General features: G+C 33.7%; 1 protein-coding gene across 6 annotated transcripts; it reads left to right on the forward strand.

Moving 5' to 3' along the window:
- The first annotated feature begins 1495 nt into the window (after positions 1-1495).
- On the forward strand, positions 1496-27791 carry LOC143735425 (T-lymphocyte surface antigen Ly-9-like). 6 transcript variants are annotated; one of them, XR_013203172.1, is made up of 9 exons: positions 1496-1646; positions 3468-3770; positions 10833-11144; positions 13160-13483; positions 19329-19640; positions 23305-23445; positions 26024-26103; positions 26188-26218; positions 26985-27791. XR_013203172.1 is itself a non-coding variant. In XM_077225574.1 (8 exons), the coding sequence occupies exons 1-7, from the start codon at positions 1598-1600 to the stop codon at positions 26080-26082; spliced, it is 1500 nt and encodes a 499-aa protein (XP_077081689.1). In that variant the 5' UTR covers positions 1496-1597; the 3' UTR covers positions 26083-26103; positions 26985-27791. The 6 variants fall into 6 exon arrangements, 5 of the variants coding, with proteins under 5 accessions (XP_077081689.1, XP_077081690.1, XP_077081691.1 ...); XM_077225574.1 differs by lacking the exon at positions 26188-26218; XM_077225575.1 differs by lacking the exon at positions 26024-26103.

The following is a 27791-nucleotide window of genomic DNA, read 5'->3' on the forward strand; positions in this document are numbered from 1 at the left end:
CTAGTGTACAACACATGGTGACGTGACATCTGTTCCACCAATGAGAATTTTAGAGAGGCTGGGCGGTCCGGTTCTTCTTAAAGAAATCCACCCAGTTCATTCAACTTCTTTTAGTTATTAACACGTAGGTCAATAACCTGACATTACAATAAAGTTTGCAACTTGTGCAGCATAAGCTGTTAATACAGGACACTTTCTAGTTATAAATAAATATCTATAATAATAAAAATATTAAGCAAAAACCTGTGTGCAACAATTCTGGTTTTCCAAAAAGTAAGCTCTTGATGATCAACTGTTGTAAGTGGAAATCTACGGGAAAATAATTCCCATGTTATTCTGTTTCTTGCTGTTTTGAAGGGAAGTCAAACCATGAGATTCATAGATGAAGAAAGACGCCCTTACTAAATATGCAAACCCACACATCCTGTGAAAATTCACAAAAAAATGTGTTATTGTGTGTGTGTTGGTGAGGTCTTTTTCAGTTCTTCATTTTACTTCTATTTTCACACTTTTTTAATCACTTTAGGTTCTTCTAATAGTCAAAAAGAGACATGTAATCATGTTTAGAGCTGTTTTAAGATAAAGATTCTGTACCCATTGGATGTAAATAATCTTAAACTGATATCTGTTCTCTGATCTGAAGCTAATGTTTGCAGATGGTCTCAGTTCTTGTGGTTTATTTTCAGCATCTTCTCTTCTCTGAGGTTATAGGCCCTATCTCGAGAATAACAGAGATACTCTCCCTCATTTCCAAACCTCACAAAAGAAGGTCAATGGACAGAGGAACTGTCTTGACTCAAGTTTACACTTTAATTCTGTTGTGTGGTTATTTTCTCTTCTCATTTCATTTTGACTGAACTTTAGTTTTGTCATTTTGAGTTATCATAGACCATGTTCTGTGGGTGTTTGACAGTAGATCTGTATCAGCAGACACAAACTGATGTTTTTAGAGTTATTTAAACACTGCTTTATTTTGGTATTTAATTGCATACTAGTATTGAAATCATATATTTGTTGTGACATTCTGAATGATTTTTCTTCCATCCATCCATCAATTCTCCAAAACACTCCTATAGGGTCACATTAGGGTTTATGCAGGATCTTGGGCCGTAGGCGAACACCCGTCACAAGTGGCCAGTCATAGCAGGACTACGTTTTTCTTGTTTATGGTAATTACAGTATTAAACTAAATATAGGCCTAAAAATTTTTTTTTTAAACTGGACATGGTTTGTAACTTAATTTATTGTGGGACACCACTTTTGTGTATTTTTGGTGTATTGTTATGTCTTATTAGGTTACAACATAATTCAGCCTTTTTAATAATTTCAAAGCCTATTTAAACATACCATCATCAGTGACGTACTGATGTTGACCTCACAACTGCAGTAACGCTGACCAAAGCAGAGGCGACCACTTTATTTCTTTCTTTTCCTTTGGACACTTTTCAATAGACTGTTTGGACCACTTTGAAATAGTATGACGTAACTCACTCTTTCGCAGAAATCACGTGACCTGGTCGGTTTGCTGCATACCCATCATCAATATCCTGCATCACTTTCATCATTCCGTTTGGATGCGGCCAGAAGCAACATCAGTATGAGGAACATTTTCTTCTTATTTTTAGGGTCTTTATTGCTCGTGGTCGGTGAGTCACATTTATTTTCATTAATTCAACACTTTCGGTTTCAATAAACCGGAAACAGAAAATGCGCTTTTGCTCTTGTCATCTAATTTGCTTGTAGCTTATCACTATTGTTTCTTAAATTTTTTTTTTTTTTAACTTTTCTACAAGTAGACGTTTTGATAAATCATAGTGTGAAAGTGACAACGCCATTATAACGGTATTTTGGGGTAGTTTGTTGTGCGTGTGTGTGTTTGTCTGGTAGTGAACACAAGAGGGCGCCGACGAACTGTAGGCTACTAATATTCTGCAAAACACTTTATTTTTTATTTTTGTGTGAATGATAATATTGATAATAACAACAACAATAAGCTCATGAATATTGGCTACTGTTTTAGCGGAATACAAAATTAAAATCACAAGTAAATCGGCATAAAAGTGTCTGTGTCTCTTTTCTGTCGGTCGGTTATGGGTGTGGCTCATAATCGACCGACAGCAGCTGCACATTAATAACTTCTTATCATTTATCTAGTCAGATGTCCCTGAAACCTTTATTAATATGGATTACTTAAAAAAAAAACGTTTTCGTTATTAATTAATTTTAGGTATTCTGTGTCATAGTCTACACCAGAAATAGAAAACTAGTTGCATTTAATCATCAAATTCATAATTATCACTATTTGCCTCAAAAGTAGAACGAGCTCTGTTGTTTCAACTCCTGTAACCGCTGGGGTTAGTTTAAATTATTGTGCTATGTTTTCCTTTCTAAATATTATGCAATACAAACTCCACCTTTATTTCATATAAAATAGTTTGATCTTAAAAAATGTAAACAAATGGTAAAATTTTAAATTCGAAACACTACAATTTGTAACAAATATATAACAAATAGACTGTGATGGAAACAAGAATGAGATCGGAGATAAAATTAGCCTAAATGTTATGCTATTGTTTTTTCACCTGCAAAACATTTGCAGATCTATTTTTGAGCCATTCCTGACATTTTAGTTTTACCTCAAACCTGTTTTTTTATTCTGTAAATTCTTTAAGCTATATTTTTTGTGACTCACATCTTACTGTCATCTGAGGATGCTGGTGCTCATGCATGACTGTGATTTAACTCTGTTCTTCATTTCTAAGTTAAACTGATGGTGTTTGAACTCCCAATTTACAACACTCGCTGGTCTCCCCTATCTGTGAAGAACTTTAAAACATTCATTATGGATATATATTATCTGAATAATGCTATTCAATTATAAGGAACATTTAACGTTTTAAGAATAACAATTTATTTTGGTTCATTGCATTCTTTTAGTCCAGTGCTTCCAGGCTGCACTTTTAATTTTATTTAATTATTTATTTTGTGTGTTTTGTTTGAGTGTTGCATGTGATCTTCCACATACAGCCACATACGTTTTATGTTGAAATTACAAGTGAAGTCACATCAGGATAATTTTCAGGAGACACTGATGTAAGAGTGAAATGGATGTAGGCTACATTTAAAACAATATCCTCACATGAGGCTAGTCACTAGTGTATAAAATGTAAAGTGTGGTTTTATGGTAAATAGTTTTTTGAAATGGGTATTGGGGAAATTAACTTTTCAGAGTAGGCAAAAGCTTCAAACTATATTTAGAAAACTAAATAACAGCAGAGTCACGGCACAGCAGAGACAGACTCAGTTCTGGATTCTCCATCTCTCTGTTTCAGCCGTAGAGAGCACTTCAGTACAATAATGAAAAAACTCTTTGTAACAGGGTAAATTCACTGTAACATTTGCTGCACTGCTAAAAATGCCAAGATTGATCAAGAATTAACATCTTTTGATTATGTTTCCCCCACCAGATGTGTTTGGTGTTGATGTGTCAGTGATGGAGGGAGATTCTGTCACTCTAAAACCTGATACTGCTATACTAGAAGATGATTCAGCTCAGTGGTTTTTTGATGGTAAAATCATAGCACAAAAAAAAGCAAATGAACTCTTCTCTACAACTAATCTTGCTGATGAGAAATTCAAAGACTGTCTGAATCTGGACAAGCCGGTTGGATCTCTGAACATCACAAACATCAGAACTGACCATAATGGAACCTATAGACTATTTTCGAGCAATGCTGGGACTTCCAAAATATTCAATGTTAGTGTGCGTGGTGAGTAACTCAAGTCTTACAATCTGATAACTGGATTAAAATCTAGATTAATTTTCTGAGAACAGTTTAGATGATGTGGAATAATCAGAGGTTTATTCTTCAAAACCTGTTGTTGTTTTAGTAAATTAAAAAAGCAGCAATGAGTGTAAGTTAAAAGTGAAATATTTGTGTAAAGGAAATATTATCTATTGACAGAACTATAACATTGATTCTTCAGAGCTTTACAGCAAAGAGCAATCTAGAGTTATTTTATTGTGTTAAATGATGTTTTGTTGAATCTGATCATGTCTTCCTTTTACATTACTTTCTTTTATATATTTAATATTCCTGTATCCACATGATATGAAGGCGATGGTAAACAAGAGCAACAAAGCTCACACAGATTATAGTTATTGTTATAGGGTGACACTGCTTATTAAGATTTAATGCAGTGTTTTATGAGACACATTAATTAAGAAATATAGTGCAGATTCTGAAATAGTTTTCATGCATTTTACATCATAAAACACATTCTTTATTTCCAGTGTCATGATCCAAGTTTGGGATCAATATAAGGAGTCATTCAGAAAGATACAAACAGTTTCAATGGCCAGAGGGAAAAAGGAAGAAACTTTACAGTGATAAAAGTAGGAAAAACACAACAAAGATTATAAATATATGCAAAAACAAAACAATTACAGGTGAGCGTATAATTTAAGTATAACTATTAAAGAGTTAGCAAACTTCATAACTCTAAAAATAACAATAAAGGTCAACAACCCTTAGATAGGCAGAGGTTCAGATATCAATTCAACATTCAACAAAAAGAGAGAGAAAAGGAAAAGCAAGAGGAGCACATCTAAAGAATCTGAGTCAAAGATTTTCAGCATCTCTGACTTCTAGACGTGTAGCATTATTAGCTTGATCTGTTTTAATCTGTTTCTGTTTGTTCTCCTCGTGTTTGTTACTGTGACAGATGTTGTGAAGTCAGTATCAGTGATGAAGGGAGATACTGTCACTCTACACACTGGTGTTACTGGTATACAGAGAGATGTACAGTGGAAGTTTGAAGATCATGTCATCCCCACTGATCGCTTAACCTGTTAACAGTCGCCCCCACTAGTTGAGCTTAAACCCAAACCTGACATATACAGACTAAACCAGTCACAGTTCATGAACCCTCTGGACTACAGCAATAACCGAGGACTCTTTAGAAAGATGATAGATGTGGCTTTGTCATTCAAGTAAAATAATCTGTTATATCATTATAGACTAAAAGTGAGAGAGGCTTAAATATTTTGTAAAGAAATGATCAATTTATTTAAATAAAATATATTTAAAAAATAAATATATTAAACTGTGCTACGATCAACTCAAAAATCAATCAATTCAAAGCCACAAGTCTGAATAAGTTATAATTTAAATTTGATTGTAAAGCCACTAAAAATAAGGTTCATGAAACATTTTCTTCTTATAGAATGTAAATATTGAAAAATGGCACTTGTGTACACCAAAATGGCAACTGGTAATTAATTTGAGATGAAAAACAATATGAAATTATTTACAACTAATCATAATTGTTGTATCTTTAAATTATAAACATTTAAATAGTTGAACTTTGTCTGAAACAGTCATCCGTTGACAGTACAGCGGTAAAAGTTACAAACATAACTTTAGGTTTATGTTGCCATTGCTTTAGTTCATCATTCCCGTTTTTCCGTTGTCAGTTATTTCTCAAACGTTACACTCACTTTTTAAAACTGTTTTTTTTTTCATCTACTCTTACTATGTTGACACTTTTACATCATGACAGATATACAGCAAACTGTCCATCCTGTCATCTCTCTGTCTCTACTACCGACATACACTATCTCTCTCTCCACTTCTCATATTTACTCTGCCCCATATTCTGTAATAACTGCCAATAATATACCAATCATCTGACTTTAATCTGTACACATTTACCTCAGTGCAGAACTTTTGCCTAAGCAATTTATCTGTCAATATATCTCTATATGTCTCCAGTCTGCAAACATTTATATATTTGTCTCTGTATCAAACTTTTAGTAGTTCAATACATGTTGAACAATTAAGATTGTAGCAAAAAAAAAAAAAAAAAAATTCTGTTGGCTGCCAGCATGTATAGGGAATGTAGTGTAGCTTTAGTACAGTAGATTTCTCACTTCTCATCTTCTTATCAAATAACCATCTTGCCTGATCTGTTTGTTTGAGTATCTAGATCAGTCTGTATAGCAACACTGGCTCAACCAATGGAGGGATTTTGGGGCGGGACAATCAGTTTCTCAAGACCAGGGGACAAGACGGGCCCTGTGTCCAAATAAATCTACTTCCCTACTATATAGCATGTAAAAACAGCACATCAAATGCCCAAACACAGTACTCATTAAGCAATAGCCCGAAAAATACCTGGATGACCCAGTACTTCCTACAAGATTATAGAATTCACAATGGTTGATCACTTTAATATCCCATAAGTTTAGGGGAAAGAATTAGTAGATATCAGGGAACAGGGACACAATTGCCATCATAGGTCATATGAAAATACTAACATGGCAGATGTATTATGTCTAGATTGTATTCATAATACACACATGCATGCTTTTTAGAACATACATTTTAACATTCAAGAAGCAAGTTCTTCATAAACTGTTTGACCTGTTCTGACTGTACATGATCTCGGACATCTCTAGTCAGCGGCAGACAAAGCAATCGTTCAGGAAACTTTTTTTTTAATACAGTCATTATTTTCTCAGTTCTGTTTGGTAATGCTAGTGACACATAAATTACAGTATGCACATTTGTTAAGAATACAAATATTAAGATTCCTAAATAGAAACTGTTATGCTTGAACACCTGCACAAGGCTGATTGAGGAATATAAACTATCCTTAAAATCTCTGTAATCATCTCTTTGTTGACCATATTTCTCTTCCATCAAAACTTTAGATTGTCTGTCTAGACAAGACTTTAGAGTGCTGTGCTATGAATTTTGTAGGTTATGTATATTTGGACATCCCAACAGCCGGTGGCGCTGTTAGAATGTTTTCAATGACTGACCAATCACAGCAGCACAGATAAAGCAGGGGGCGGGGTTAATCTGTATGCAAAACTCTAGCAAACATGATCATATTGTTGTATTACTAAAATACCTCATAGGCTACATCATTTATTGAAACATATACAAGAATTGTAATTCTCTGAGAAGAAATGTTACGCAAGCAAAAAAAAAAAAATCAATCTTAAATTACCACTTTTTGGACTAAAAAGTCGAACTGATTTTGTGTTCTGGATAATTATCATGAACTCTACGCCGATGTTTGCATGATTAAATTTATCTCTCATCTTCACTGGACAAACACAGGCCAGAACTCCCCGTTTTAATGTTGTGTGTTTTGTTGAGAACACTACGAATTCAAATAATGCTATCACTGTGACATTACGATCAGAAATATCAAAGCGTGAGCCTTTAAACTTTTGAATGACACATTGTTTGTTGATATTAATTAAAGATTTGTTGGTAAAATCATGCCGTAAATGTAAAGAAACAAACATCGGAACCAGCGGTGGTTTCAAGCAAGTTAATGGGTTAAACGGCCCCGATGACAAGAAAACCGAAAAGAATAAACAAACCGGAGATCTCACCATCAGAAACATCCGAACAGATAAGTCTGGAGAATATAAATTGGAGATCAACACCAGCAGTATGATCATACACAGGATATTACTTATTAATATTAGTGGTGAGTAGCTCAAACTTTCTATAAATTTGTATTCTGTTAGATTCTATAATTATCATATTTAGATTCTGTGACCACTAGTGAACAATTAATGCTCAAATTAACACTAAAGTTCACACTAAATTCATTATAATTTGAATGTTCAAGATGGGCAAGTCCTTATTTAATTATTTTCTGGGGCAGATTTCCATTTAAGTAGGCGTAGATGCCAGTCCTATGTTAACAATGTTTATTCTATTGGTGTACAAATATCTCCAGTAAGACTAATATCATTCTCATACTTGAATGTTGCTCAATGTAATGCGTCGATCTGAGAGGAGGAGAAACTTTGTACCCCATAGAAAACACATGACTAAAGTACCAAACTGGAGCTGAGGAGGGCAGTAAAGTTTGGGCTGGTTTACTGTTAACTATTGTAAAATGGATATTACTTTTGATATGCTATAGCAAGAGGTGATGTACAGACAGCAGAGATGAGAATAATGTAAGTAAAGAAATAAGCAACATTATTTGCCCATGGGATTATATTGAGATTATATTGGTTTAAAATAGAAATTGCACAGGGATAAATGTTACATTATTGTATAGTAAACTCATTGAATCCTTCAGATTTAAGACACAGGTTTCCCTTTCTTGAAGCGAGTTCGCCGTCCATTTATTTTAGCTCACACATTCCCTTACATTTTCAGATTTTTCTGCATCATGTGTATCTACACCGAAATATTACTTTGTTTTATGCAAGGTCATGTACAACCGAATGTGTAAAACATAATCCAAATTAATTAACATGCATTATAATAAAAACTCAATGATACATACAAAATGATTGAAATTACAGAGTTTTCATTTCAGTTCAACTTCCTAATTGGAATTGAAGGAATTGAAATTCCTACAAGACTTTTTCCACAAGCAGTCCATTTACACATAAAACAGCCTATTGCACTTACTGTACATATTTTACACAATATAGCTACACAAATGCAAATTAGACTCGTCCATAATATGAACTGCAAAGCTAAACAGTTAAGTCACAATCATGCAAATGTTAAACATATTGTGAAAAGATTGGTTACAAAAAGCTTTGTAGAGCTTTTTATTTATTTATTTTATTCGTCATTTTATTCAATTGTATTTCAAAAATACGAAACTAGTATGTTCTCAAGACATTTAACGAACAATGCTGCAATAACTACATAAAACAATTAAAATAAATAAAAATGAAAAGGAATCACAAACAATAAATTAATTTAGCACCTCTGACGTCATCATCTGATGTCATGCGGAGGACAGTAGAAATTCGGCTCAACACCGGCTACAATGTTCATCCAAAAGCCGCTTGCAGTTTTGTTTTTTAACCGCTAGAGCTCTAAAAGTTACATAGTGTACCTTTACAAATTTGCTGTTACGGAGTTCCAGTTGTTTATTAGGTGCCAATCCTTGGAATTAATACATTAAAATTATTATTATTTTAATGTAAAAAATGTCTCAGATAATTCTAATACTGTTCTTATAATAATGTTTCTCAATAGAGCATTTTGGTGTTTGTAAACAGAGGTGTGTTTTGTGGGCGGAGCCTACTGGATGGCAAATAGACAGTTACAATCTATGGCTCGTTTCTGTCACAAAAAAAGAAGGAAAATGTGACACAGAAACTCACAATTGTCAGAAAATCAGTCAAAAAATCAAAATGATATTTTTCTTTCTTTATATTTTTTATACCGTGGCAGGAACAAGCTTCATAGCAGTCAGATATGAGCCTCAATATTTACAACAGAAATCATCCGTTTTCCTTCTGCAATTATTTGAATGTTTTGCCAGCAGAAGACAAGATGACTTACACTAATTATAGCAATAATCACCACTTAGCAATGATGTGATGTTTTCTGACCCGTACTCACTGTCAGGTCTATTGGTCAAGGATTGAACTACTGTAAATTGCCAAAATTACAGTGACCGGACATCTTCGTATTCCTTGTGGAAAAACTCAATATTGACACAATTTTGTATCCATTTTCCTACACTTGTTACCACAGTTTTTCTGCCACCATACATCTGCAACTGCAGTGATGAAACTGTCACATCTACTTTAATGGCCTGCATAATTAGTATTTTTTTTAAAGGGTTTCTGCACAGTTTTTAATATTTGATGCTATTAAAGACCTTTTTAAGCAACAACATTTACCTATTATAACACTATGTAAAATATCATGTCGGGACTGTGTGCATTAATGGGTTTATTTTAATTAAAATGTACAAAATGTCAAAATTGATTTAAGAAGATGAAACTCAAACACTTTTGCAAGAGGTGAGAACAAACAATAGGATATGCAGTGCTTAACCAGAGTTCATCACTCTCATCTTTACACTTGAAAAAGCAGAGAGCATACGTATATCTCCAAGATGTCTGGTAAAGAGCGCTTCGTCTGATAAAAATCTGTTGTTACAGACGTCTTATAAACATTTTAAAAAAAGGGTTTTTACGTGCATTCTAAATCATAATCACTGTTCATTTTTTCACTTATGACAGTAAACATCTTAAGGCAAGCTCTCACTACACACTTTTGGCCAGATTTTGCTGGTGCATTGCACCCATATCAAATAGTCACATAATTCGTTCATTTTAAAATGTCAGTTCTTTTTTTCGGCTGACCTTATTGCATATGCAGTTGTAGAAGTTACTTTCAGTTGCAAAATGTATAGCAGGAGAGTATTTGAATAAATCATGCAATGTTATTTATAAAGTTTTGAGGCAGTCATTAATTACTGACTATTATTTAATGCCCAAAAAGCCTGTCCTAACCCAATCCTGTTCCTGGAGACATACCCACTGTAATGATCAAGTGCTCCTGAAGATCTTCATGTACCGCTTCAGGTGTTTGATCAGGGTTGGAGCTGAACATTGCAGGAAGATCTCCAGGAACAGGACTGGGCATCCCTGCTTTAACCAGTTCTGCACTTGACATGCTGTAATATTTGCTGCTAGAGACGCTGTGGAGAACAGAGAGCTTGTGAGAGAAGGAGAGAATTTTCTCCACTTGTGATCGTTCATTTGAAATGACAGAGGAAGACGTTATCCGTACATATTGTTTGCCGATCCATGTTATTTTTAATTTGCTGCTCCTGTGTTTTCAGTAGATCTCTCGTCTGCAACTCTATACGAGTTTATTCTGCTCTTAGATTGTGTTGTCATAATGGAAATGAGCTGCTGCGTCTGTGTTCTTTAATTTTCAGTAGTTTCAACCGCAGAACACTTAACTGTGATTAAAAAAAATTATTATTCATATGTGTAATCATATGTTCTTCATATGTGCTTGTTGCTGTTACAGATGAAATTACGACAGTATCAGTGAAGAAGGGAGAATTTGTCACTCTACGCACTGGTCTTTTTGAAATGCAGGGACATGATCTGATATTGTGGAAGTTTGGAGACCAGCTCATTGCTGAAATCAATAAAGAGACCAATCAGAATTCATTATATGACACCAGAGACAAGAGATTCAAAGGCAGACTGCAGCTAATTGAGAAATCTGGATCTCTCACTATCAGTGACTCTGAAACCACAGACTCTGGAGATTATCATCTGTACATGAACAACAGCACATACACCGTTCAGAGGAACATCAGTGTTACTGTCAGTGGTGAGTAGATCAGATCTTTCAGTATCAATATCTTATTTACATCTGTGTTCTGTGAACAATTTAGACATGAAATCAACATACATATACTGTACATCTAACTGATGAAGTACATCTGACAAACAAAGCATGTTAAACAAGACATTGTTTGCAAGAAATTAGAAATTTGTAGAGGAAATTTACATTATTTCACATATTGTCTCATGGAAAATATTTTTTCATTAGAGAAACAGGTTTTAAATATTTCAGTGAGAACAGAATCTGTCACAGAAAAGCTTTTGTGTTTTTGTTATGTTGGCATGTATGATTCTCTCTGAATGAGCTTATATTACTAATAAATATAGGGTTTCACTACAGTGGTTCATGCTGTATGTGATTCTTTTTTTGTCTGTTACCACCCTTTGCTTTTTTATTGACAGAAGTAACTGCAGTTATAGATCAGACACATTCACACTAATGTCTGTCTTTATCATTACAGTATCAGATCTTCACTCAGGTTATATAGTGTTGATGTTTATAGTGTGTGTTATAGATCAGACACACTCACACTAATGTCTGTCTTTATCATTACAGTATCAGATCTACACTCAGGTTATATAGTGCTGATGTTTATAGTGTGTGTGTTATAGATCAGACACACTCACACTAATATCTGTCTTTATCATTACAGTATCAGATCTTCACTCAGGTTATATAGTGCTGATGTTTATATTGTGTGTTATAGATCAGACACATTCACACTAATGTCTGTCTTTATCATTACAGTATCAGATCTACACTCAGGTTATATAGTGCTGATGTTTATAGTGTGTGTTATAGATCAGACACATTCACACTAATGTCTGTCTTTATCATTACAGTATCAGATCTACACTCAGGTTATATAGTGCATATGTTTATAGTGTGTGTTATAGATCAGACACATTCATACTAATGTCTGTCTTTATCATTACAGTATCAGATCTACACTCAGGTTATATAGTGCTGATGTTTATAGTGTGTGTTATAGATCAGACACATTCACACTAATGTCTGTCTTTATCATTACAGTATCAGATCTACACTCAGGTTATATAGTGCTGATGTTTATAGTGTGTGTTATAGATCAGACACACTCACACTAATGTCTGTCTTTATCATTACAGTATCAGATCTACACTCAGGTTATATAGTGCTGATGTTTATAGTGTGTGTGTTATAGATCAGACACACTCACACTAATATCTGTCTTTATCATTACAGTATCAGATCTACACTCAGGTTATATAGTGCTGATGTTTATAGTGTGTGTTATAGATCAGACACATTCATACTAATGTCTGTCTTTATCATTACAGTATCAGATCTACACTCAGGTTATATAGTGCTGATGTTTATAGTGTGTGTGTTATAGATCAGACACACTCACACTAATATCTGTCTTTATCATTACAGTATCAGATCTACACTCAGGTTATATAGTGCTGATGTTTATAGTGTGTGTTATAGATCAGACACATTCATACTAATGTCTGTCTTTATCATTACAGTATCAGATCTACACTCAGGTTATATAGTGCTGATGTTTATAGTGTGTGTGTTATAGATCAGACACACTCACACTAATATCTGTCTTTATCATTACAGTATCAGATCTTCACTCAGGTTATATAGTGCTGATGTGTATAGTGTGTGTTATAGATCAGACACACTCACACTAATGTCAGTCTTCATCATTACAGTATCAGATCTTCACTCAGGTTATATAGTGTTGATGTTTATAGTGTGTGTTATAGATCAGACACACTCACACTAATGTCTGTCTTCATCATTACAGTATCAGATCTACACTCAGGTTATATAGTGCTGATGTTTATAGTGTGTGTGTTATAGATCAGACACACTCACACTAATATGTGAATAGGTGAATTAGACAAAGAAGGCCATACAAATAGGCTGTGTTCCACAGGAAAGAAAGGGAGAGATTTTAAAAGAGTAAATGTACATTTTAAACACAATTTCAACCCCCTCTTAAACAGGTGAGTCTGGTGATAAGGAAGTTGAAGTGTCAGTGATGGAGGGAGATTCTGTCACTCTAAAGTCTGATGCTGCTGAAGAACCGAGGGATGGTGATATCCGGTGGAAGTTCAATAACTCTATCATAGTTAAAATAAACACAACTCAACACGTAATATATACATCTGAAGGTACTGGAAGATTCAGAGACAGACTGAAGCTGGATAATCAGACTGGATCTCTGACCATCACAAACATCAGACGAACCACAGACTCTGGAGATTACGAACTCAAGATCATGAACACCGAGAAGGATATAATCAAGAAATTCAGTGTTAATGTCCGTGGTGAGTAAGTCTTCAATGTTATAATGGATCAAAATCTGGAGTAATAGTCTGAGAACCCATTTAGATTAGTAATCACAAGTTTTATCCTTAAACATGTTGTTTGTTGTTTCTTTTTTTTTTTTTGTAACTTGAATAGTTAAAGGCAGCAATTAAGTTAAAAGTATGTTGTGTAAAATGAGAAATATGTGTAAAGTATAATCTGTAAGTATTGTAATCAGAACAGTAACAGATGCTTTACAAGATTTTGCAGCAAAGAGTTATACAGAGTTATTATCATGTCTACTTTAAGAAAAATACATTCGAGACAAATCAGAGACAAAGTGGATTAGCTTACTTGGAAACTCCATCGTGGCTACTGGTAATTAAGTTGAGGTAAAACACAATATATCATTATATACAACTAGACATTATTGTTACATCTGTAAATTATGAATATTTAAACAGTTTAACTTTGTCTGAAACAGTCATGTGTTGACAGTACAGTGGTAACAGTTACAAACATGACTCTAGGTTTATGGTGGCAGTGCTTTAGTTCATCATTCCCAGCTTTCCATTGTCTCTTAATTCTCAAATATTTTACACAAATTTTCAAAACTGTGTTTCCAGACAGTTCATTTTTGTCATGTACTTTTCACATATTGACAATTTTACATTATGACTGACAGATATACAGCAAACAGCCCATCCTGTCATCTCTCTGTCATCTCTCTGTCTCTACTACTGACATCCAGTATCTCTCTCTCTCCACTTCTCAAATCTTTTTACTCTACATTATATTCTGTAATATACTGCCATTTATTTATCCAATCATCTGACTTTAATCTGTACACATTTACCCCAGTGCAGAACTCTTCCCTAAACAATATATCTGTCAATATATGTCTATATATCTCCAGTATGCAAACATTTACATATTTGTCTCTGTATCAAACTTTTAGTAGTTCTATACATGTTGAACAATTAAGATTGTAGCATATGTATAGGCAATGTAGTGTAGCTTTAGTACAGCACACTTATCTTCTTATCAAATAACTATCTTGCCTGATGTTTGTTTATCTAGATCAGTCTGATATAGCAACACTGGCTCAACCAATGGAGTGATTTTGGGGCGGGACAATCAGTTTTGCTAGGCCAGGGGGACAAGACAGGCCCTGTGTCCAAATAAATCTACATCCTGACTGTATAGCATGTGAAAAACAGCACATCAAATGTCCAAATACACAGTATTCATTAAACAATAGCCCGAGAAATACCTGGATGACCCAGTACTTCCAAAGAGATTATAGAATTCACAATGGATGAAAACTTTAATATCCCATTAATTTAGGGGAAAGAATTAGTAGATATCAGGGAACAGGGACACAATTGCCATCATAGGTAATATGAAAATACTAAGATGGCAGATGTAGTATGTCTAAATTGTATTTATAATACACACATGCATGCTTTTTAGAACATACATTTTAACATTTAAGAAGCAAGTTCTTCATAAACGTTTTGACCCGCTCTGACTGTACATGATCTCGGACACCGTCATAATTTTCTCAGTTCTGTTTGGTAATGCTAGTGATACATAAATTACAGTATGCACATTTGTTAAGAATACAAATATTAAGATTCCTAAATATAAACTTGTATGCTTGAACACCTGCACAAGGCTGATTGAGGAATACTAACTATCCTAAAAATCTCTGTAATCATCTCTGTGTTGACTACACTTTTCTTCTATCAAAACTTTACATTATCTGTCTGAGTGCTGTGCTATGAGTTTTGCAGGTTGTGTATATTTGGACATCCCAACAGCCGGTGGCGCTGTTAGAATGTTTTAAATGACTGACCAATCACAGCAGAACAGATAAAGCAGGGGGCGGGGTTAATCTGTATGCAAAACTCTAGCAAACATGGTCATATTGCGTGCGTTGCATTACTAAAAAACCTCCTAGACTACATAATTTATTGAAACATTTACAAGAATTGTAATTCTCTGAGAAGAAATGTTACGCAAACAGAGAAAAATGACTTGATATTCATCTTAAATTACCACTTTTTGGACTAAAAAGTCAAACTGATTTTGTGTTCTGGATAATTATCATGAACTCTACGCCGATGTTTGCATGATTAAATTTATCTCTCATCTTCACTGGACAAACACAGGCCAGAACTCCCCGTTTTAATGTTGTGTGTTTTGTTGAGAACACTACGAATTCAAATAATGCTATCACTGTGACATTACGATCAGAAATATCAAAGCGTGAGCCTTTAAACTTTTGAATGACACATTGTTTGTTGATATTAATTAAAGATTTGTTGGTAAAATCATGCCGTAAATGTAAAGAAACAAACATCGGAACCAGCGGTGGTTTCAAGCAAGTTAATGGGTTAAACGGCCCCGATGACAAGAAAACCGAAAAGAATAAACAAACCGGAGATCTCACCATCAGAAACATCCGAACAGATAAGTCTGGAGAATATAAATTGGAGATCAACACCAGCAGTATGATCATACACAGGATATTACTTATTAATATTAGTGGTGAGTAGCTCAAACTTTCTATAAATTTGTATTCTGTTAGATTCTATAATTATCATATTTAGATTCTGTGACCACTAGTGAACAATTAATGCTCAAATTAACACTAAAGTTCACACTAAATTCATTATAATTTGAATGTTCAAGATGGGCAAGTCCTTATTTAATTATTTTCTGGGGCAGATTTCCATTTAAGTAGGCGTAGATGCCAGTCCTATGTTAACAATGTTTATTCTATTGGTGTACAAATATCTCCAGTAAGACTAATATCATTCTCATACTTGAATGTTGCTCAATGTAATGCGTCGATCTGAGAGGAGGAGAAACTTTGTACCCCATAGAAAACACATGACTAAAGTACCAAACTGGAGCTGAGGAGGGCAGTAAAGTTTGGGCTGGTTTACTGTTAACTATTGTAAAATGGATATTACTTTTGATATGCTATAGCAAGAGGTGATGTACAGACAGCAGAGATGAGAATAATGTAAGTAAAGAAATAAGCAACATTATTTGCCCATGGGATTATATTGAGATTATATTGGTTTAAAATAGAAATTGCACAGGGATAAATGTTACATTATTGTATAGTAAACTCATTGAATCCTTCAGATTTAAGACACAGGTTTCCCTTTCTTGAAGCGAGTTCGCCGTCCATTTATTTTAGCTCACACATTCCCTTACATTTTCAGATTTTTCTGCATCATGTGTATCTACACCGAAATATTACTTTGTTTTATGCAAGGTCATGTACAACCGAATGTGTAAAACATAATCCAAATTAATTAACATGCATTATAATAAAAACTCAATGATACATACAAAATGATTGAAATTACAGAGTTTTCATTTCAGTTCAACTTCCTAATTGGAATTGAAGGAATTGAAATTCCTACAAGACTTTTTCCACAAGCAGTCCATTTACACATAAAACAGCCTATTGCACTTACTGTACATATTTTACACAATATAGCTACACAAATGCAAATTAGACTCGTCCATAATATGAACTGCAACACTAAACAGTTAAGTCACAATCATGCAAATGTTAAACATATTGTGAAAAGATTGGTTACAAAAAGCTTTGTAGAGCTTTTTATTTATTTATTTTATTCGTCATTTTATTCAATTGTATTTCAAAAATACGAAACTAGTATGTTCTCAAGACATTTAACGAACAATGCTGCAATAACTACATAAAACAATTAAAATAAATAAAAATGAAAAGGAATCACAAACAATAAATTAATTTAGCACCTCTGACGTCATCATCTGATGTCATGCGGAGGACAGTAGAAATTCGGCTCAACACCGGCTACAATGTTCTTCCAAAAGCCGCTTGCAGTTTTGTTTTTTAACCGCTAGAGCTCTAAAAGTTACATAGTGTACCTTTACAAATTTGCTGTTACGGAGTTCCAGTTGTTTATTAGGTGCCAATCCTTGGAATTAATACATTAAAATTATTATTATTTTAATGTAAAAAATGTCTCAGATAATTCTAATACTGTTCTTATAATAATGTTTCTCAATAGAGCATTTTGGTGTTTGTAAACAGAGGTGTGTTTTGTGGGCGGAGCCTACTGGATGGCAAATAGACAGTTACAATCTATGGCTTGTTTCTGTCACAAAAAAAGAAGGAAATTGTGACACAGAAACTCACAATTGCCGGAAAATCAGTCAAAAAATCAAAATGATATTTTTCTTTCTTTATATTTTTTATACCGTGGCAGGAACAAGCTTCATAGCAGTCAGATATGAGCCTCAATATTTACAACAGAAATCATCCGTTTTCCTTCTGCAATTATTTGAATGTTTTGCCAGCAGAAGACAAGATGACTTACACTAATTATAGCAATAATCACCACTTAGCAATGATGTGATGTTTTCTGACCCGTACTCACTGTCAGGTCTATTGGTCAAGGATTGAACTACTGTAAATTGCCAAAATTACAGTGACCGGACATCTTCGTATTCCTTGTGGAAAAACTCAATATTGACACAATTTTGTATCCATTTTCCTACACTTGTTACCACAGTTTTTCTGCCACCATACATCTGCAACTGCAGTGATGAAACTGTCACATCTACTTTAATGGCCTGCATAATTAGTATTTTTTTTAAAGGGTTTCTGCACAGTTTTTAATATTTGATGCTATTAAAGACCTTTTTAAGCAACAACATTTACCTATTATAACACTATGTAAAATATCATGTCGGGACTGTGTGCATTAATGGGTTTATTTTAATTAAAATGTACAAAATGTCAAAATTGATTTAAGAAGATGAAACTCAAACACTTTTGCAAGAGGTGAGAACAAACAATAGGATATGCAGTGCTTAACCAGAGTTCATCACTCTCATCCTTACACTTGAAAAAGCAGAGAGCATACGTATATCTCCAAGATGTCTGGTAAAGAGCGCTTCATCTGATAAAAATCTGTTGTTACAGACGTCTTATAAACATTTTAAAAAAAGGGTTTTTACGTGCATTCTAAATCATAATCACTGTTCATTTTTTCACTTATGACAGTAAACATCTTAAGGCAAGCTCTCACTACACACTTTTGGCCAGATTTTGCTGGTGCATTGCACCCATATCAAATAGTCACATAATTCGTTCATTTTAAAATGTCAGTTCTTTTTTTCGGCTGACCTTATTGCATATGCAGTTGTAGAAGTTACTTTCAGTTGCAAAATGTATAGCAGGAGAGTATTTGAATAAATCATGCAATGTTATTTATAAAGTTTTGAGGCAGTCATTAATTACTGACTATTATTTAATGCCCAAAAAGCCTGTCCTAACCCAATCCTGTTCCTGGAGACATACCCACTGTAATGATCAAGTGCTCCTGAAGATCTTCATGAACCGCTTCAGGTGTTTGATCAGGGTTGGAGCTGAACATTGCAGGAAGATCTCCAGGAACAGGACTGGGCATCCCTGCTTTAACCAGTTCTGCACTTGACATGCTGTAATATTTGCTGCTAGAGACGCTGTGGAGAACAGAGAGCTTGTGAGAGAAGGAGAGAAGTTTCTCCACTTGTGATCGTTTATTTGACATGACAGAGGAAGACGTTATCCGAACGCTGATCCATGTTATTTTTAATTTGCTGCTCCTGTGTTTTTAGTAGATCTCTCTTGTTTGTGACTCTATGCGAATTTGTGCTGCTCTTGGTAGATTGCATTGTCATTATGGAAATGAGCTGTGTTCTTTAATTTTCTCATTTTCAGTAGTAGATTAACCGCAAAACACTTAACTGCGTGATTAAAAGTATTATTCATATGTGTAATCATATGTTCTTCATATGTTGCTGTGACAGGTAAAATGACGACAGTATCAGTGAAGGAGGGAGAATCCATTACTCTAGACACTGGTCTTATTGGAGCAAAGGGATATGATCTGATAATGTGGAAGTTTAAAGATCATCGCATTGCTAAACTCAATAAAGGGACCGTTGAGTCCTCAACACATGACACCAGTGACGAGAGATTCAAAGGCAGACTGAAGCTAGGTCAAACAACGGTATCTCTCATCATCAGCAACTCCAGAATCACAGACTCTGGAGATTATCATCTGATCATGATCAGCAGTTCACACACCGTTCAGAGGACCATCAATGTTACTGTCAGTGGTAAGTAGATTAGATCTTTCAGTATCAATATCTTATTTACATCTGTGTTCTGTGAACAATTTAGATATCAAATCAATACATATACATATATATCTTGTCTCATGGATCCTTAGATTAGTGTTTCAAATATTTGTCATTAGAAACAGGTTTTACATATTTCAGTGAGAACAGAATCTGTCACAGAAAAGCTTCAGTTTTTTTTATATGTTGGCATGTATGATATCTCTGAATCAGATTAATATTACCAATACATATAGGGTAGATTCGCTATAGTGGTTCATGCTGTAGGTGATGCATTTTTGTCTGTTACCACCCTTTGCTACTAATAACTCACACTAATGTCTGTCTTCATCATTACAGTATCAGATCTACACTCAGGTTATATAGTGCTGATGTGTATAGTGTGTGTTATAGATCAGACACATTCACACTAATGACTGTCTTCATCATTACAGTATCAGATCTACACTCAGGTTATATAGTGCTGATTTGTATAGTGTGTGTTATAGATCAGACACATTCACACTAATGTCTGTCTTTATCATTACAGTATCAGATCTACACTCAGGTTATATAGTGCTGACGTTTATAGTGTGTGTTATAGATCAGACACATTCACACTAATGTCTGTCTTTATCATTACAGTATCAGATCTTCACTCAGGTTATATAGTGCTGATGTTTATAGTGTGTGTTATTATAGATCAGACACTCTAATGTCTGTCTTTATCCTTTTTCTTTAATACATCAGAAAAGTTTATTATACTCTTTTCGATGTTTTATGTATTTCATTTAAAATGCAAAACTTCTTACCTAAAATATCTGGGATTTTAACGGATTTTATTTTCCCACTCATCTTTTTAATCATTGACCAAATGTCATCCAAAACTATTTCTCTACCAATTGACCTGCATTCCTCTTTGATGAATTTATTATTTTCCATGCCATAGCTCCCTTTATTTGGTAATCAATCAGACAGTTTCAGTATTATTTGTTTTTCAGATATTCCTCTTTAAAAGAAAAAAGTATCAGCTGTATGAAAAGTGACACTAATTTTGTTTTTGACCACTGAAAACATGTACAATTTATGAATTTTCTCATGGAGCCACATTGAGATCCCCATATCTCTGGAAATTAACTGTTGGGCCTGAAGATACTAAAAGAAAAGTTTAAGAACCAGAATCTAAAAGGATATTAAGATATATTTAATACTTCTTGAGTTACAGGCACGCAAACTTGAGGTAAAAAAACACAACATTTCCTATTTTTGAGCGGTCACCATTGGCCTATAATGCAGCAAAGACTGTGAAAGTCAACAGATTTTACTAATAGACATATTTTATTTTTACACAGAGATAATGCTGCCATCTTTCTAAAGTCATGTTTACCTCCCTGTAATTTATAGAGCGTATAATATGAAAAAATTATTTGACTTTGAATTGTGGAAAGTGTAATCTAACAAAATTGAAAATTATGTGGACTTTAAAATAGTTCTGAATTACATTTTTTTATATGTAAATTGAACATTTGAAATTTAACAAATTGAAATGTTTTTATGGCTGAATTTTATAGACATTTATTTTCAAACAGGTGTTTTTTTTTCCATCTGAATACTGAAAATACAGATTTCAAGTTTTCAAGAAGAAGAAATTCGGAATTTAAATTCAGTTTTCTAAAACATTCAAGATGCGAAAATTCAGATCGTACAGAAGGTATGTCACAGGTCATCCACAGGGAAGAGTAGAGGATCTCAGAAAAGATCAACGGAGCATTTTGGCCAATTATAGAGCTGCACTGCATTAGTCATGTTAATGGTTCAATTAAATTTTAGTAATCAAAAAGCAATTGTAATTAATTGAAATCATGAAACGTATACAATTTAACAATAATTTATTAAAAATTTTAAATAAATTACATTTTTAGGGCAGTATGCAATATCTTTATTTATTTTAACCAAATTCTTTTCTTTTTCTTTTTTTCGATTACATTTTAATGGTTTATATTGTAATGACCAATTATTTAAAATTTAGGCCTAATGATTTAAGCAAAACTTTCTTCAAATGTTAAACCAATCTTTTATTTTGACGGGTTGCCGTGTAGACCTTTGAGTGTTTTTATGATATGACAAATGATTATTTCTCAAATCAAGCTAAAATGCTGCTAAAGTGACTCTCAGAGCAGCTGTGTAGAGGAAGTTCATCCATTAATGTCCTCATATAGGTTTGAAACACCGAAAGTCATGCCTGCGAGCGTCAGTGTGTGTGTGAGTGTGTGGTAAATGAATACGCGCATGTGTGCCTTTTTTAAATTGAGCCAAAACCAAAATATGTTAGGTTGTACCCCACTCTCCCCCAATTATCAGTTGTATTTCCAATTATAGCTTGAGCTTTAGAAATGCTTGGGAAATTGTAGCATGTGTGGACGCTAGCGCACTACTTGATCAAAAAAAAAAGAGCTTCTCTACTGAAAAGCTATTTGATTCAGAAAACAACGACGCTACCACCACGCTACTGAGAAATGTATTGAAAATTATGTGGAATTTACACAAAACCAAAATGTGTTAGGTTGTGCCCCATAAGCTTTAAACAATTGTTTTTAAATACATAAAGTGTTGTATAACTTAATTCCCTTATTACTTCACAAAACAAATTTTTTTTATTTTTTATTTACAAAATTGTATTTTTTTTTTTAATGGACATGAAATTAAATATTTTTAAATTACTTGAAACCAATTAGTCGTCATGGCCCTTCACACAAAGAAGAAATACGCAAACGAAATACATTTAAAACCACAAGTTGACCAACATGATCATAATAAAACAGTTCTTAAAAACACAGACACTGATGAATTTTCACCACATCATTCATTACCAGACAAACATGTCCAAACAAGTGAGTCCAACAAATTTCTGGTCAAAAATGGAGAACAATTCAGCTCCAGAATGCTGTTCCATCACAGGATGCAAAGAGTGGCTAGAAATATTGAAAAGAACAAAGAGGACAATATTGGATGTATTACAAAAACATAATGATGCAGTCAGAGATAGAGGGATGACAGATACAGTTAGAGACAGATAGAGATATTACTTAACAATTAGTTAATAGTCATGTGCCTCAACAAGTAAAGTCTTAACATAATGATACATTTGCAAATCTAATGATTAATTAAAGCAGATAACTGGAAGTTGAAGTTCATTGGTTTGACCAACTGTGGTAATTAACACATTAATTTACACTTTTAGTTAATAAAATAAGTTAATATTTTTTATGTTATTTTATTAAGGAATTAATACATTATGAAACATTTAATTAATAACAATTTATATATTACTTCTTCACGAGTCATACACTAACACATGATTATCTGTGAATTAGTTAAGCATGAATTAATGCTTATAAGTGCACCAGTATTGTAAAGTGTTTGTTATGTTATGTTGTTTATCTTGTTTTATGTTTGCTTGTGGTTAGTGTAACATGTTGGTAGTTCATGTGATTTTTTTTTCACCTGTGGTTTCCCTGCTAGGACACATGTGTGAACTTAGAGATCTGACTTCATACATCCACACAATCTTCATAGATCCAGAAATCTTTTGTGGAAAAACGGTGCAGAATTCAGAATGGCAGGAACAGTTACTCTAATTAATGTCTCTCTTTAACTATTCCAGAGCTTTCCAAACCTTCAGAGCCTTTAGTGTCTTCAGACTGGACAACAGCTACAATAGTGTTGTTGGTTTTCCTGATCCTGATCCTGATCCTGATCCTGATCTTTGTGAGGATCAAGTGTCAGAAAAAAGTATCCAGGCCAAGTAAGTGACATGAATGTAAAAGGAATTCAATTAAATTATGAAAGTATATTTTAGAACTACACTAATGGTTTCATTAAGTGTAATTATTCTCCTTGAAATCGGGTGAAATAGCAGGCATTGCAGCACCGTCGCAAGGAGAGGAGGAATCACTACCAGGCGAGGATGTGACGTGCGCAGCGGGCCGTTGAAGCGCCGCGGTTGTAGCACTGTCAGTTTTGGATTTAAGAGGCATTTTGGTCGGCAATAGTCAAATAAGAAGTGTTAAATATAACTAACACTAAGAAAAATATCACGAATATGTGCCAGTGAACTTAATTTTGAAGCTAATTGCAGGAGCTCCGAGAGTTGCGTCCTACTCCATAGATCGTTAAGCCGGAAGTTCCATTAAGTGTAATTATTGTAATAATCTTTGTTTTATTATAAATTAATCTTGTTGTAAAAATACTCCAGACTGATGAGAAAATAAGTAAAATACCTTTGGCTGAGTAAGATCCTGCTATTTTACTTATCACATCTGATATCTGAACTCTAAGAACAGATAGGACAGTTTAAACAGTGTTTGGTCTCAGAATAATTGTGTATGATGTGACTTCATTCAGACATCAAACACCATTCCAAAGAAACACCATTATAAATATTTAAAGTCCCTGTGAATTTACTTTATGAACACAGTTCTCCTCTGTGTTGATGTATTACAGTGGAGTAGATGATATATTACTACTTTATCAATTCATCATTATTTGTTATTTTATTATTTATTAAAAAACAGAATCTCAGGAGCGTGACATCATATCCTGTTCGCTTTGTTCACAACTAGTAATAATAATGTAGTGGGAGTGAGGGGTCGTTCTCGATCTAGAAAGCATGTGATTTGACAACATTTCTCCAGTGCTTGTGAATCATTTGTTTCTTCTAGAATCTAGATCCATGTTCCCTGAATAGAGCGACTGTATATTTCCAATGCTTCTAAAGTAAATTTTGTTTATATTTGGAATTATGCTAACAGGGCCTTGCACAGAAATTTTGATGGGCAGGTGCTCAAGCTGAAAAAGGGCACCCCTCTCATAATTACTATAAATATTATATAAAAAAAATGAAGTTAGTTAGATTTTGGAACTATAATCATTGGTCAAATAGAGCAAAATGAGCAAAATTAAAAATTGACATTATTGTGTTTAAAAGTTTAAATTGCAATCTTGCTGATATCGGAAAAACATCACTATTCTTAACCCTATCATTTGAGATAAAAAACTAAATCTTGTACATTGACAATTTATATTTTGAATTTTTGAAGCCATTTCTATTCATTTTGGTGTCATTTCTGAACCTGCATGCTCTTTTACGCCAATGCCAGATCGCTTGCTTGTTGTTGAGCTTAATGGATGGCCTAAGTTAGGTTGGCTCTATGTTGATATTTAAATCATGGTTTAATTTGACAACAGTGACAAACAATGCTGAAGCTTAGGGTAAACACTATTGTTACCTCGCTGTCACCATCTGTGCACACCTGGGCCCAGTTTTTCAAAAGTAATCCAGTGGGATTTCGGATCACGGATTGGATCAAATCTTGGAAATGGGTTTTTCAAAAGCAAAAGAGAGATTCTGAACTAAGATCAGAGCATGTAATCCAATCTTACATTTGATCTGGATCAAACCTGCCCTTTGGGTTTTTCAGAACTTTGAACTGGGTTTGGCATCTATTTAATCCAAAAAAAACAGGATTATCCTGATCCCATCAGAAGGGTGGATTCAGTTGTGATTTTTCGAACCAACTAAAACCAGAGTTTTTTTTTTTAAGTGAATGATTACAAAATCAATGTTTACTGATGATACATTTCTTCATATTTGAAGCATATATGAAGCATGTCACATCTAATGAGATATGGTAAAACAAAAAATCTACAATGTAACATTATAACAAAATAAGGAAAGTAAAATATTTCTGTTTATTACAGTGTTTCTGTTTCTTAAAATTAAAATAAACAATGGTTATTTGTGGCCACCGGTATTTTGCCTACTGTTGTTCTTGGCGAAGCCAGTAGGCTACACTGGTGGTTCCATTTAAGGCTCTAGTAAACAGGATTTGGTAATCCTGAAATTTGGTATTTGGATCACAGTGATCCAATCCAAGGTTCCTTTAAAAAACTGGCATAAAAGTAAAATGGATCAGGTGATCCTGGATAGCAAAACATGGGATTTCCAAATCCAGATCAATTTGATCCAGATTACATTTTTTGAAAAACTGGGCCCTGTATACTACTAACATACCAGATTTAACCATCTATAGGCACATTTATACTGCAAATATAGTGTGAAGTTGTCTATTCTTGTGCACTTCAGCCGAAAGCAAGACTCATGCTCAGTGTCATGACAATGACGTTAACATAGTCTCTAAGTGAATGTGATTCATGTTCATATAGAACAGATACATTCCATCCGAACCAACAAAATAAAAAATCATATTAAGATATATAAGGAGGGAAATACTATATTCATCTAGAAAACTTAAAGAAAAAAACTTCAAGAAAAATAAATAAAAACTGTTTTTAAAGTTCTTCTTCTGATTGTACCTATCCAGACAGGTGTTTTTATCAGTCCATCTGTTTAATGAGACAGCAAACACTCTTCAGGAAATAATTATTGGATTTATTTTCAAAGGTGGGTGGTGGTTCTTGTCTTAGTGGGGTTTTGTCTGCCCTTGATAATGAAATATTTAAAATAAAAATCTGTGTTTGCTTCCAGCACGGCGATTAAGCTGCGCATGGACAAAACTGTAAGATTTGGGAGATATGAATTCATTCCTCTAGTTCCTTCTGACAACATTACATTATTAACCCAATCACAAAAACCGCATTAATACTTACAGAAAGACAGAGTAAACCTTGTATTGATCTCTAATATATATATATGTATATATATATATATCTGTCTAATATATGTCTGTTTTTTTCTGTCTTCACTACTCTTAATGAGAAGCCTTATTAATACTGTTCTCTATAACACACTAGCCTACATTCAGATATTAGCCTTGTAATATTTTTTGAGAACCGTTTATGTTGCTATGGAAAATAATGGTGCAAGTGAGCAAATCTAGTTCTGAACCCAGTACTGTACATAAATAACTGAATTTTAAAAGATAGACACATTGACTAGTTTTACCAACAGATATTTCACTGAATTATTGTAATTAAATATTTTGCATTATTCACTTTCCTTTTTGAGTGGATTCTTCCCTGTTTGTAACACTATGGAAAACCAGGAGTGATGTTAGAGACTCACTCCTGTCAAATAAGAGGGTACATTTTGTTTAATAAATTAAAGTAAATTAAGTTTACTAAAATTGTGTAATTGTTACAGCAGGAACCTGAGTCAGTGTGTGCGATAACACTCCGTTTTTAATGTTTATGTTACTAAGGCTCTATTAGTAAATTTATTAAACACCATTAATCCAGTAATTTTGAAAACAATGCTGCATATTCAGATCTAAGACTGTTTTTTCTCTTTTTAACCTATTTGACTCTTTCTGTTTTCTCTGACAGCGGTTCCGTGGAACGATTCAGCACTTGAAATACTAAAAACACAGGATTGAGACACCAGAAATGTGTAATTATTTATAGTTTATATACAACTAACAGTGTTTGAAGTCAACCCGTGTGCTTTTGAGATGTGAAACTAATAAGTGAAGACTTGAGTTTGATTTGGCATAAACAGGGAAACATGCTTTTGTTCATTATGAAGTTAATGTAATATTGTCATCCGCACTTATGCTGATCAGATTGTTCTTGTATTAAATGTCAGTTTGGAAGATTTAGTGTAATTTAGTTTGTTACACTCTGTAAGAAGGCTTGATTATTGTTACACTTTTACAGAATATTGCAGAAATATTATCAGACTGAACATGATGTTCATATGCTTTATTCTTGATTGCTTGTTTTTTTTTATCTGATGCTCTTGCACTGTCACATTGCACTGTTACATTTTTTTATTCAATTATTTATGCTTAAATAATACTTAAAATTGCCTCCTTGAAAACCTCGTAAGAATATAGACAAAATATTTGTTTTTGTTTGTTTTCCTTTCATGTAAATCCATCTCTCTGTCCCCTAATAAGATGTGGATGTGAATATCTTAAATGTAAAGTGAGTGTATTCATGAGGACTGAAGTGTTATGCTCTTAGCGTCTCTCTGGTATTCTGTGTTTATGCAGGAGTTAAAGATGATTTACTGCCTGAACATTTTATTCATTCAGCTTGTGCCTCTTTATAAAGATTCTAACACGCACAGCATTTTTCTTCAGTTCCCGTTGTGGATGAGTATTATGAAAATAAATGCTTGTTTTGCCATAA

Source organism: Siphateles boraxobius, unplaced genomic scaffold (genome assembly GCF_051911475.1).
Source record: "Siphateles boraxobius isolate OS27281-9 unplaced genomic scaffold, OSU_SipBor_1 13, whole genome shotgun sequence".
Classification (NCBI taxonomy): Eukaryota; Metazoa; Chordata; class Actinopteri; order Cypriniformes; family Leuciscidae; genus Siphateles; species Siphateles boraxobius.